The sequence below is a fragment of the Taurulus bubalis genome (genome assembly GCF_910589615.1).
Source record: "Taurulus bubalis genome assembly, chromosome: 9".
Classification (NCBI taxonomy): Eukaryota; Metazoa; Chordata; class Actinopteri; order Perciformes; family Cottidae; genus Taurulus; species Taurulus bubalis.
In genome coordinates, this window is record NC_136597.1 from 27,874,270 (window position 1) to 27,888,283 (window position 14,014).

Consider the following 14,014-nt stretch of genomic DNA (forward strand, 5'->3'; position numbering starts at 1 on the left):
GTCTTGTTCATTGTTCAAAGTTCAATGGTTTTACTTCTTTTCATTGACTAACTAAGAACCTCTCAGGCTGCAGAGTCAGAGCTCAGACGTTGAGAGTGGCTCAGATATTAGTTATTGATCAGGATCTATGTGCTGGAAGACAGAGACACCTAGTGGACTAGATGGGAGTTTCACAAAACAGTGAGTGCTTCCTCAGTCGGTCACTGCAGCAACAGGAGAGGATGCTTCAAGGACCGTTTATTGTTGTGTTCATAAAAACATTGCAAATGTCAACATTTTATTCCTGAAGAACATAACATCCTGTTTGATGAACAGTTCATTGCAATAATTCACTCGTCTTCCATTAACTGTCCTGATGCAGAAGCTCATTGAAATAAGTTGTGCATAACTCATGAGCTTCATAACTGATATTTTTCAAACATTATTTAGTTGCAGTGTTGCTTGAAGTTACCAAGAGGAACTTTAACATTGTGTAGATTTTGGCGCCCCCTGTGGACAAAAGTATTGCATTTTTTTTTAACTATCTGACATTTTATGGATCAAATACCAAATGAAGACAATAATTCCTAAGATTAATAGATGAAATGGATAATTAGTTGCTGTTAAATGTGTGTAGTTGGCCAGTTGCATTGAAAGGTGATGCAGATACACTTTTGCTTACGACACCAACTGTTGAAGTTAGACCATGAAAGATTGCTCAACATGTTAAAATGTACACTTAAATGAACTTGTTTCTTTGTCAGAGGTCAAAGGTCATGGCAGCTTTATGGATGTACAATAGTTTTACTGCCCGTTATTCAGTACTAATGTCTGTGATTTGCATATTCTGTGCATGATTTATGTGTTTTTAAATTACTCTCCTTTGAGCTCCTTTGTTGTTGTGTCCACCTGTTTTAAATGGATTATTCATGAGGACCAGCAGAGATTCTCTGCTTGGATCAGAACCAGAGTCTAATCTCACAACTCCATCAGGGAGTACAACAAATACTAACATCAATTTACTAATACCGCCAACATCTTCATAACTCCACTGACAAAAAAAAGACTACAAATTTAAGCCTAAGGCTGAAAATAAGAAATAAAGGCAGTGATAAGAATCTTATAAAACAAGGCCATGTATACAACATTCATCAAAACTACATCTATGACACTACATGACAGTGAATCTAGAAAATCTAATGTATTTCTGCTCAGAGATTGACAGAAGAGATGATGAGTGGGTTAAAATTGTCATTATCTTCATCATAAAAAAAACCTGGACTGAAGTATGGGTAGAGTTTCTCAGTGAAGGAGCAGCCAGTAAAGGAGTAGATAAGAGCTGCAGCATCAACGTCATGAAAGGAGACCAGACCCTCCTCATAGTCCACAAACACCCCCACCTTCTGAGGCCGAGACCTCAGAGAGAGACGGATATCAGGGTCAGCAAGAGGGTTGTACTCTTTGTAATTCCTCAAACATAGGGTCCAGGATCCATTCTGAGGGCTCATTGTGTTTCTTCCCTTCCTGTTGACCGACTCTCTCACCACTCCTAAAGTCCAGTCTTTCTTCCATTGAACCTGAACCTCGTAGTAAAATCTTCCTGAAGAGAAACTCTGATTTGCTAAGATACTTAAAGATCTATTAAATCTCTCTGGGTTGTCTGGGAGATGTATCCATTCGTCCCCATCATGTACTTGTTTTCCGTCGTCAGAAAGAACAAGGTTGGGATGTGCCGCATCAGGATCAAGAGTCACATCCACTGCAGACTGCTGGACCCTCTTCAGCTCCACTGTGGCCTCCGCCTTCTCCATCTGGTTACTGAGCGTCTCCTCCAGCTGAGTCAAAGCTCTCCTCACAGTCCCCTCATATGAAGGTGGACTGACTCTGACTCCTGTCCAGTTCTTGGTGGGTGGAGCAGCCTTCAGGGTCCTGAAGCTCTGCAGGAGGTGGAGGTGGTCTTCAGAGCGTGAGAGCTGCTCCACCTCAGTGCTTCTCTTCTTCAGCTCACAGGTTTCCTGTTCCAGCTCTTTGATGAAGCCTTCAGCCTGTTTCTCTGTCTTTCTCTGCTTCTCTTTGATGGTGTCGATGAGCTCGGCCTGGCTTCTCTCAACAGACTCCTTCAGAGCGCTGAAGACCTGAACACCATCTGATATCTCTCTGTCTGCATCTTCCTCACTGAGCTCCACCGAGTGTTTCATCTCCTGAATCTGTATGTGGCTCTTCTGGAGCATCTGCTGGATGTCAGTCTTGGTCTTCTCCAGCTCGGCCTTCTGTCCTTCGTATTCTTCTACAACAACATGTGTTTTGTGGTCTAAAACTATCCAGAACATGAAAACACACATCAGACCCAACAGGCAGAGCATCCAGGTATTCAGTTTGGTTCCAGTGCAGACGTCACAGGGAACTTCTCCTGGTCTGGCAGCTTGTTGCTCTGAGCTGCTGCTGCTGGCTTTCTGTTGAGCTGACTGTCTGAACTGAGCAGCCATCTCAGAGATGAACGTATTGACCTGCAGCTCAGGTCTGGTGGAGAAAAGCTTCTTACAGGTGGGACACTGAGACGGGACGTTAATGTCCAAGTGTTCCAGAGTGATGCAGGCTTTACAGAAGTTGTGTCCACATGGTGTACTGACTGGATCAGTGAACACATCCAGACAGATGGAGCACAGAAACTGATCTTCAGTCAGCAGACAGCTGGCAGCAGACATATCTACAATCTGAGGACAACAAGAGTGGAAAAACAAATCAATAATGACATGTCTTTTAATTATTTGTTCAATGAAATCAAACTATGATCAGTGGAATATAACAAAAATATAATGCTGTAGGGATAATGCACCCAAGAAAAAACATCTTCTCTGTTCAAAATGCAGAAGAACTCAAGTCTCCTATGATCACGGTTGTCATTTTCATTCCCAGTTTTTCACAGTGTGTAAGTACCGTGCTCATGGGCCTGTTGGTCTCAAACTAGGTGTGAGGAGAGGATTGGGGGACGGTGGAGGTAGAGGGTCCACTGGCCAAGGCCCAAAAGCTTTTTGTTTTGCGTGTCTATTCCTTGTGTTTAAACACAAGGAATGTTTCTGCACAGGTGCAGATAAAGATCAGGCTACTCTAATATTATTAGTATTATACTGTTTGTACAATTATATTCTGATGGTGTCTGAGTAGGATTGTTTCTGACTTGTGAGACCTTAGTGTTCTAAACTCCAAAAGTCAATCGTTATGGAAAAAAAACTGATCTAAGCATTTCTAAAATGTTTTTCATGTAACGAAATATTCTGCTTCAATCTATAATTGTTGGCATTTAGCCTTTAAAAAAAAATGTATGCAAAAAATCACTCACTTCAGAGAGGCAGATGGCACTATGATTGGTTTCAATGCACATGAGTCATTGATAACAACCTGAAGGTAGGGATGGGTACCAAAACCCAGTATCAAACGGGAACCTTTGCTAAATTGTTAAAGACTGAAGAATTCATAAGAATCAACGTTATGGGTTCATTTATCGGTATCTTGCTCTGTGTCAAGCTGAAGTGAACCAGGTTAAGTACTCTGTACTGACTAAAAAGCACGCTACGCTCACATGCACTAACGTGCACGCTCACATGCACTAACGTGCACGCTCACACCAGCAGGTACGTGGCTATGTCAACAAAGACTGGAGAGGATCTGATCATAACTGTAATCTGTGCTCAGGTGGACATTCCTCCTCTATATCTTCACACATCAGAGATGTTTGATGCTGGAATAATGTTCAGGATGTCAAATACAACTTCTTTAAAGTTTAAATCTAAATGTTATTATTTTAATACACAGGAGGCTAAGCTAAAGGCTAGTTAGCTTGTTAGGATTCTGGTTCCCACCAGGTGTTGACCAAACAGGAAGTGTGTGCAGACCAGTGGACTCCCCGGTGTTGGTCACAGCTCTGTAGTGCTGATGAGGGAAAGCTGCTGGGTTCAGGTGAATGTTCCTCATGAACAGAGACTGACTGCAGCTCTGCTGTCTCTCTGTCTAACTTTACTTCAGTTTCAGGACATGTGACTCTGCAGCTCTCCTCTTTCAGAGCGGCTCCTCCTCTCTGTGAAGATCTGTGTTTTTACTTCTTCTTTATTATTCTGTTTTCCTCGCTGTATGTTTGTTTAGTGTTCTAACTGTGTGTGTGCATCTCTTTGAAGCAACCTGTTGGCCAAAGGAAAGAGATTTCACTAACTGACCACTTACCGCTTAAATAACAGTTGAATAAAATCATTTAGTATCTTTCCCTCAACCTAACTAAACAGTTTTGTTCCCCAAACTTAGCTGAGTAGTTTCCTGTGAAGACAGGAGTTCAGTTTGAATGTAACAAGCAGAAATGGACTCATAACTTTTGTAGGAAACCGCAGGAGAAATGAGGATAAATAATGCAAGATACGTATTCCTTTCTGTTGTTGCTGTTTCAGCTGTTCTTAGATCTCAGTACTTTTTAAACTATTGAGAAAATTAAAAGAAATATATTGTCTCTATTGCATCATCAGCTTGTTGGGGGTGAATATAAAGACCCTCTGTGGGTTTAAGGTTTATTTTAGATTATGTAAAGAAAAACCTAAAACCAACAGTGATACTCCTTCAGGATTATTTCCTGTAAACGAAAAAGTGAATCCATCTGTTAGGCAGAAGCAGTGGAGTCCTCCCCTCTGCTACGGAAACATGATCTTTAGACTTTGGTACGTAAGTAAATGCACGTTGTTCCTTCCTACTGCTGCCCATGTTTAGGAGCATGTCCTCATGAGAACACAGGCTGCAGTTTGTCATGAGCTCCTCTAGAGGGCGTCCTCACATCTCACTGATTCTGACTAACTGGTTTAGTGTTCCCATCAGACACAACCTTAAATAAATAATTATGTTTCACCACCAACTATCTAATATGTGACGTTGTAATGGAGCTCGTCAGCTCAAGATGATTTTAATCATTTGATGGTGATTAGAAATACAATCAATATTTATTTTAACTTGATATTACTAAACAACAAAGTACCTTCAGACAACATGAACACTTTATTTTGCTTCTGTTTATTTAGAAATAAAATAACATTACTTTTATCTTATTCATAAACTGGTCTTAAGTAATTTGGACCAGAATGCAAACCTTATAAACAAAGATCAGATAATAGAATAATGAAATATGAAAGTCAGACTGTGGGGCGCACCCCCCTAGTGGGGCGCAGAGGTATTACAGGTGGGTCGCAAGGGGAGATACAGATTTTGAGAACTTCACACATTACAAAAGTACAAAGTACAAAGACATAAGTCATTCATAAATGCAACGCAACGGCAAAGATTCTTGGCGACTCGCCGATTCTTGCTGTTTTGCCAAAAGCAAATTTCCGTGTGACTTCTGCTGTTTCCTCTCAAAACAAAATACAGATCTAAGCTCAACATTGAGCATGAATTGAGAGAGGCCTGCAGCCCCGTATATAAGAATTTTTTGTGGAAAGCTCATTGCAGCAACTAATACTGATAAAACATGATGGCTCACAAATATCTGCACAACTTTTGTTTTATTTGCATTGTTCTAACAAAGTGATTGCACATTTTATTTGTTTTTGTCAGATGGAGAAATCTGGTTTACTTAGGGTGACCAGACGTCCTCTTTTTCCCGGACATGTCCTCTTTTCCAGACCTAAAAAATATGTCCGGCAGGGATTCCAAAAACGCCACATATTAAAATAAGAAAATGAAGACACTTTTCAGTCCTCCTCATATATTATATTTACGTTTCGGCATGGCTGCAGACGTTTTAGGTCTCGAAAAGAGGACATGTCCGGGAATAAGAGGACGTCTGGTCACCCTAATTAAACAAACTAAACGGACGTATTTTATTGATCTTATCCACACGACAGATTGTCATTTCTGTCTCTACGTGGTCGCGTTAACATTTCTCTGCTCTGCATCGCGCACAGCGGAGTTCCGCCCGATGCGCACAGACACGTGCGCACACACACACACACACACACACACACACACACACACACACACACACACACACACACACACAGGTGAGCACTGAACACACAACAGCGGACAGAGAGCGTTGAAAAATATGTCGCGGGAAAAGCAGACCGCTATATCTGCTCCCAGGGTGAAGATGCAACAGCAGCTCTCATGTGAGGAACAACCAGAGTTCCTCCTCCTCTCTGAACCGGAGCAGCTCTCTGAACCGGAGCAGCTCTCTGAACCGGAGCAGCTCTCTGAACACAGAGCAGCTCTCTGAACCCAGAGCAGTTCTCTGAACCGGAGCAGCTCTCTGAACACAGAGCAGCTCTCTGAACCCAGAGCAGCTCTCTGAACCGGAGCAGCTCTCTGAACCCAGAGCAGCTCTCTGAACCCAGAGCAGCTCTCTGAACCCAGAGCAGCTCTCTGAACCCGGAGCAGCTCTCTGAACCCGGAGCAGCTCTCTGAACCGGAGCAGCTCTCTGAACCCAGAGCAGCTCTCTGAACCCGGAGCAGTTCTCTGAACCGGAGCAGCTCTCTGAACACAGAGCAGCTCTCTGAACCCAGAGCAGCTCTCTGAACCCAGAGCAGCTCTCTGAACCCGGAGCAGCTCTCTGAACCGGAGCAGCTCTCTGAACACAGAGCAGCTCTCCTGCTCCAGGTGAAAGAGCCAAAGTGCTCGTGTCTTCTACCAACAATGAGCTGCTGGCTTCACATATTACAAAAGTACAAAGTACACGGATATAAAACTAAGTCATTAATAAATACATGGACAAATGCCTGTACTTTCGGGTAAATGGTTGCGGTACGCCGTTAACAGGTTAGCTTGCGCATGCAAGACTCGTCGATTTTGGGCTCTTTGCCAGAAGTCTCCGTGACGTCGTCCTTTCTGCTGCTGCGTCTCAAAACAGAAAACAGATCTCAGCTCAACGTTGAGCATGAATTGTATCAAATCTACAACCCCGTTTATAAAGATGTGTAGAGGCTCACTGCTCCACTAATACTGATGCAACCTGATGCTCACATATCTGCACTCATTCTGTTTTGTTTGGCAAAAAAAAAAGAAGCTTATTGTTTTCCACAATGAGCTATTTGTTATTTTTTGCACAGATATAACTTTATTTTCATTGTTCTGAGTGATTGCAATTTAAAAATTAAAAATTGTCTGATGGAGCAATCTGATTTACTTGAATGTGGTTACAATTTTCTTTATTCTGTTATTTATAAAAGCACAGATGCAGTCACAAAATGAAGTTACTTACAGAAAAGTTTGAGAACAACTACTTTAAGTGTTTGTGTCGGTTTCATTTGTGACATTTGTATGCATTTACATATATTCATATGCGGCATGCTATACACTACCCCCCCCGCGACGAAGTGTCCTCTTTTTCACAAACTCATCTGGTCACCCTAGGTTTACTTACTTAAAAATTCAGCATGCACCATTTTGTTACAATGTTGTTGGGGCGGTGGGGCGTGAAAATGTTTCTTCTTCCAAAGTGGGGCGTGACAGAAAAAGTTTGAGAACTACTGAATTAAAGGAATGTGCAAAAGCTTTTTTATTTCAGAGTACATTGTAATTTTAAGATTCAATAATCTTGAGGATAGTTAAAGTAGTTATACAGTTATTACAATATACAATACTACATTAGATATATTAGTCACCTTAGTAAAGATCTGTGTTGTTGTACTAAAAAGAAATGTGACACATCAAAGAAAAACAAATACAGAAAGAAAAGTTGGAAAAAAACATAAATGTAAAACCCAACAATGTAAACTATACTTCGTCAATAACTACAAGTATTCCATTAAATTATCTTTCTGTTGAAAATCAAAAATGTGTTCTACTCAGTGTGACGGGGAGCAATTCGGGGTTAAGTGTCTCAAGGACGCATCCACATAGCGGAGCCGGGGCTCGAACCACCGATACTCTAATTCTGCGGTACCTTTTTTTCACCACGGACCGGTTTTGACAATATTTTGGACCGGCATTCACGGTGTGGGCGATAAATATGACGTGATACATATGACGTGATACATATGACGTGATAAATATGACGTAATAAAATGATACGATCGCCATAAAGACAATTATAAAGTGCATAAAGATTACGCTGAATTAGTGGGTGAGTTTGTTTCTCTGCAACAAGCCGGTCCCATCTCGGGGTGACAGGAGACAAAGACCCCCAACGTGTTTATGTCCAGCCTACTGACTCTACTCCGTACCTTAAACCTTTATGTCACTTCATTAAAACCCGCTTCACAAAGACAGGATGTTGAAATGGAGGCAGGGTTTCAGAGCTTTTTTGGCGATCTCAGTAACTCTGCCTTGATTTCAATCCAGAACACAGAGTTGAAACAGACTTTTAAGTTTAATTTTTGAGGTAACGTATCACAACGTAACCTCTTGACACATGTCAAGGGGTTACGCATAGACGGATGTATCCGGTCATTTTAAAAGAAAAACTTGATTTTTCATTTTTTTCATTCAATCTTTCTGTGTGGACAGTTATGAAGAGTCCCAGTATTCATTGAACAGGATGAGATCAGGATATGCTGTATCAGGATCAAGAGTCACATTCACTGCAGACTGCTGGATCCTCCTCAGCTCGACTTCATCGACCACCTTCTTCATCTCATTACTGAGCGTCTTCTGCAGCTGATTCACAGCTCTCCTTACAGTCTCCTTATCTAGTGGACTGACTCTGACTCTTGTCCAGTTCTTGGTGGGTGGAGCAGCCTTCAGGGTCCTGAAGCTCTGCAGGAGGTGGAGGTGGTCTTCAGAGCGTGAGAGCTGCTCCACCTCAGTGCTTCTCTTCTTCAGCGTAGAGGTTTCCTGTTCCAGCTCTTTGACGAAGCCTTCAGCCTGTTTCTTTGTCTTTCTCCGCTTCTTTTTGATGGTGTTGATGAGCTCGGCCTGGCTTCTCTCAACAGACTCCTTCAGAGCGGTGAAGACCTGAACACCATCTGCTATCTCTCTGTCTGCATCTTCCTCACTGAGCTCCAACGAGTCTTTGATCTCCTGAATCTTTATTTGTCGCTCCTGGAGCATCTCCTGGATTTTAACCTCCAGCTCGGCCTTCTTTCCTTCATATTCTTCTTTCAGAGGAACAACATCATGGTTCTTGTGGTCTAGAACAGTGCAGAGCATGCAGACACACATCTGGTCGGTCTTACAGAACAGCTCCAGCAGTTTATCGTGCTTTGTACACAACCTGTCTTCATGGTTCTCCACAGGGCCGATCAGCTGATGTCTCTTCAGACCTGGTCTTGTCAGATGAGGCTTCAGGTGAGTCTCACAGTAGGACTCCAGACACACCTGGCAGGACTTCAGGGCCTTCAGTTTGGTTCCAGTACAGACGTCACAGGGAACTTCTCCTGGTTTGGCAGCTTGTTGCTCTGAGCTGCTGCTGCTGGCTTTCTGTTGAGCTGACTGTCTGAACTGAGCAGCCATCTCAGAGATGAAGGTATTGACCTGCAGCTCAGGTCTGGTGGAGAAAAGCTTCTTACAGTTGGGACACTGACACAGGACGTTAACGTTCCAGTGTTGAGTGATGCAGGCTTTACAGAAGTTGTGTCCACATGGTGTACTGACTGGATCAGTGAACACATCCAGACAGATGGAGCACAGAAACTGATCTTCAGTCATCTGCATGCTGACAGCAGACATATCTACAATCTGAGGACAACAATAAAACTTTCATTAATGTATTAGCTAACAGCAAAACTATTAACACCGCAAAGTAAAAGTCCTACATTCAAATGAAGTAAAGAGTGAAAGAGAAGCATCATCAACATTTACTTAACGTCTGTTCAAGGCAGAGATTTACATTTTAATCAGAGGTTGGATAGTTAAATAATAATGCATTGTAGGAGTGGAGGGATGAACGAAGTCGACAAGCGTCTCTTTTTGGCTGCACACCTCTGAGGCCGTTTATTCACACTCTCACAAACATTTCTCCCGAAACCCTGACATCCTTTCACCTTTAACCCCCAAACATAGCATGGTTACGATACCGGTCTTAAAGGGACCCTGTCACTCAGTAATATACCTGTGAGTCCAAACCCATTCCCTTCCCGCTACATTACTAGTCCTAATGAATTATGTCCACCAAGCAGAGTCCACTACATAGAATTTTAGAATACTCAGAATTTTCCAAGACTATAGAATACAAAAAACATCAAAGTTGCAGAGCCAGAATCAATCGACCAGTTTCATTTAAGCTACACTAGTTAGCTTGTAGCAGGCGTGCGGGTACTTTGGGACTTAAACTACATGTTGAGTGTGTTTAGTGTGTGTAGAACAGTGAACACACAGGCCAACAAGGCAGACACACAGAACGAACCAACACTGGGGCAGGAGACAGACGGGGTTAAATACAAGGGGAAAGGGAAGGTGATTGGACACAGCAGGAAACAATCAGGGACAAGGCAGACAATCACAGGGGCAGGAAGTGTAGGGACACAGAGGACACAAGAGACACGGACTACAACATAAAACAGGAAACAACCCGACACCATGACAACGGGAGAATGTGAAAATACTGAGGATCTGACCCAGGGTGGGGAATGGAAGTCAGACTGTAGGAATTAAATGTTATATAATGGACGCCTCTCACCCTTAATTTCACTCATGTCACATGTGACTTTGCACGTCTAAATCCTCTTCATCATAAACTTTCAAAGCAGCAGTTGTATGTGTGCTCGTGTTAATGAGTCACAGCTATCCAAAGCTGGGTATGTACAGTTTGTGGTTGGGCGTGTAGAGGCTGGGACATGAGGCTCATCCGGTTTTACAAGTCCCATTAGATTTATTTTGGCCGTGAACCATTTACGGCGTTTGTGCACACAAACATTTTTAGTATAGATCCTACGCACTTGATAAATATATAGTGGACCTTCCTGTCCGAGTAGATCTGAGGTTTTACGTTAACACTTTATGTTGGAACACAGTAGATATTATCAGCTGAACTGCCTTACAAAGACAAACAGCAGTAACTTCAGACACAGTGAAGTTGAGAAAAAAAAGGTTTGAAGTTCAAGGATATTCACCAAATTATGTAACAGCTCGTTGATATTTATGTCACATTTCTGCCTTTACGGGTAAATACGGTCAGATAAAATCAGGTATTGTACATTTAAGCTACACTAGTTAGCTTCTATTAGGTGTGCTGGTACTTTGTGACTCAAACTACATGTTGAGTGTGTTTAGTGTGTGTAGAACAGTGGACTCACCGGAGTTGGTCTGTAGTGTTGATGAGAGAAGAAAAGCTGCTGGATTCAGGTGAATGTTTCTCATGAACAGAGAGACTTGTCTGGACTGCAGCTCTGCTGTCTCTCTGACTAACTTTACTTTTGATTCAGGACATGTGACTCTGCAGCGCTCCTCTTTCAGAGCGGCTCCTCCTCTTTGTGAACCTCATGGTTCCATTAGTAACCCTGGTTCACACCATGGCCATGTTGTGTAAAGGTTAACAATCTGGACAGGATATACACATAATTATTTGGAACAAAAAACGTAGTGTTGGTTCTGGTGACCCCTGTGGACTAAGGTGATAGTCTCTCTGAGCACCAGGGTCCCTGTAACGTGTTCAGTTACTTCCCTGAGTTTCCCCCCGGCACAAATGACACAAGCAGATCTTAAAATCATTTGGCAACGTCTTTATTCAGAACTGCACTGTCCAGCTACGCCGCTCTGTCAGACTGCGTCTCTAGCTCCTCCGTCCATCCTATGGCTTATATAGGGAAGACACACAAAACACGCAATCAATCCAGCTGAGACCAATTAGGCCTCATCCCCGGCACCTGTTCCCTGAGCCGCTCCTCCCCTCCCCCTCTGCAGCTGAGCCTAACCACGCTCCCAGCCACCACATACTTCCACCACCCAACTTAGGCCGGGGTCCCATCCAGCCTGACCTACTCCCCTCCCCCCATGAGAGCGGGAGAGGAAGTCGGCCACAACCATCACCTTGAAGTTAAAAGGCTGTAAAGCCAGATACCACCGGGTAATCCGCTCATTGGTATCTTTCATGCGGTGGAGCCATTGTAGCGGGGCGTGGTCTGACCAGAGGCTGAAAGAGCGTCCCAGAAGGTCGTAGCACAGGGAGTCAGCTGCCCACCAGATGGCCAAGCACTCCTTCTCTACCGTGCTGTACCTGGCCTCCCCCTCGAATAGCCTCCGGCTGATGTAGAGGACAGGGCGGTCAACCCCCTCTACCTGCTAGAACAAAACAGCCCTCAGCCCTCTGTTTGACGCAGCAGTCTGCAGAGTAAAGGGAAGAGAGAAGTTAGGGGTGTGAAGGAGCGGCTCCCCACAGAGAGCCTGTTTTACCTCCTCAAATGCCAACTGGCACTGCTCCGTCCACTGGACCGGATCTGAGGCACCTTTCCGGGTCAGGTCAAGGGGCTGGTCAGATCTGCGAAGTTTGGGATGAAGTGACTCTGGCGACAGAGGAATCTGCCAGTAGCCCTTGGTCAAATCCAGTGTCGTGAAGAAACACGCAGTGCCTAGTCGGTCCAGGAGCTCGTCGACCCGGGGCATCGGATAAGCATCAAAACGTGACACATCATTCACCCTGTGATAGTCCATGCAGCACCGTATAGACCCATCAATACGGCTACACCAGGCACTGTTGGACTCTTCTATTACCCCCATCTCCAGCATTGCAGCTAATTCCCTCTGAACCACTTTTCTTTTGTATTCAGGTAACCTGTCGGGTCGTAACCGCACCGTTTTTTTTAAGTAACTGAACACGGTACACTGGCTCCCATGTTGGAAGCCAGTGTAACGTGTTCAGTTACTTCCCCGAGTTTCCTCCCAGCACAACTGACACAAGCCGACCTTAATATCGTTTTGCAACGTCTTTATTTGGAACTGCACTGTCCAGCTACGCCGCTCTGTCAGACTGCGTCTCTAGCTCCTCTCCGTCACTCCTTCGTCCATCCTATGGCTTATATAGGGAAGACACACAAAACACGCAATCCACTCCAGCTGAGACCAATTAGGCCTCACCCCCGGCACCTGTTCCCTGAGCCGCTCCTCCCCTCCCCCTCTGCAGCTGAGCCTAACCACGCCCCCAGTCACCACAGTCTCTTTAGAAAACGTAATTTGGTGTTGGTTCTGGTGCCCCCTGTGGACTAAAGAGGTAGTGTTAGTTCTGGTGCCCCCTGCTGACTAAAGTGGTAGTGTTGGTTCTGGTGCTCCCTGTGGACTAAAGAGGTAGTGTTGGTTCTGGTGTTCCCTGTGGACTAAAGAGGTAGTGTTGGTTCTGGCGCCCCCAGTGGACTAAAGAGGTAGTGTTAGTTCTGGTGCCCCCTGTGGACTAAAGAGGTAGTGTTGGTTCTGGCGCCCCCTGTCGACTAAAGAGGTAGTGTTGGTTCTGGTGTTCCCTGTGGACTAAAGAGGTAGTGTTGGTTCTGCCGCCCCCAGTGGACTAAAGAGGTAGTGTTTGTTCTGGCGCCCCCTGTGGACTAAAGAGGTAGTGTTGGTTCTAGTGTGTTGTTTTGGCCTCACCTCTGTGTTTTTTAATGATGTAGATTGTCATGCAGTCTTATGTGTGCTCAATACAAAGGATAATTAGGTGATTGTAATGTATTCAAGTGGTCAAATAAAGCTGGTGGAGATAAAAAGCCCAACATGTCCCTCTTAGAAGTAGTGAAGGAGAACGCTGGAGTACTTCAAATATGTACTTTGGCGCAGAGGAAACTAAATCTTTGTGTCAGAGGACAACTGTTCTGTTTATTGTTCCCTAAACCTGAATCATCTTCATGGTACATTTTACTGTACTGTATTGTACTGTACTGTGTACTGTGTTGTACTCTGTGTTTGCTGGCACATTTACTCTGAGGTGGAAACTGAAATGTTGATTAATGTGCACTTTCCCTAAATAAATAAATGTATTCCAACATGAAGAGCACAATATTATTTGATTACACTCATAAAGTACATAAAGTAAACAAAACGTGTTCAATTGAGCTCAACTGGCTGTGCAAGTTGTGAGAGAATTGAAATGTTGCTTCATATTATCATAATTTATTTCATTTGGAGTTGAAAACTGAAACTTTCCGT

The 14,014-nt window shown here is 43.7% G+C and overlaps 1 protein-coding gene across 1 annotated transcript; it reads right to left on the reverse strand.

Annotated features, from left to right (window-relative positions):
* Positions 1 to 1,190: 1,190 nt before the first annotated feature.
* On the reverse strand, positions 1,191 to 11,276 carry LOC306741191 (uncharacterized protein; the record flags this gene model as incomplete). Its single annotated transcript, XM_079223442.1, has 3 exons — positions 11,182 to 11,276; positions 8,460 to 9,625; positions 1,191 to 2,604 (listed from the first exon to the last, which is right to left on the reverse strand). Exons 2-3 carry the CDS (start codon positions 9,614 to 9,616, stop codon positions 1,191 to 1,193), a joined length of 2,571 nt encoding a protein of 856 aa, XP_079079568.1. The 5' UTR covers positions 9,617 to 9,625; positions 11,182 to 11,276.
* Positions 11,277 to 14,014: the final 2,738 nt, after the last annotated feature.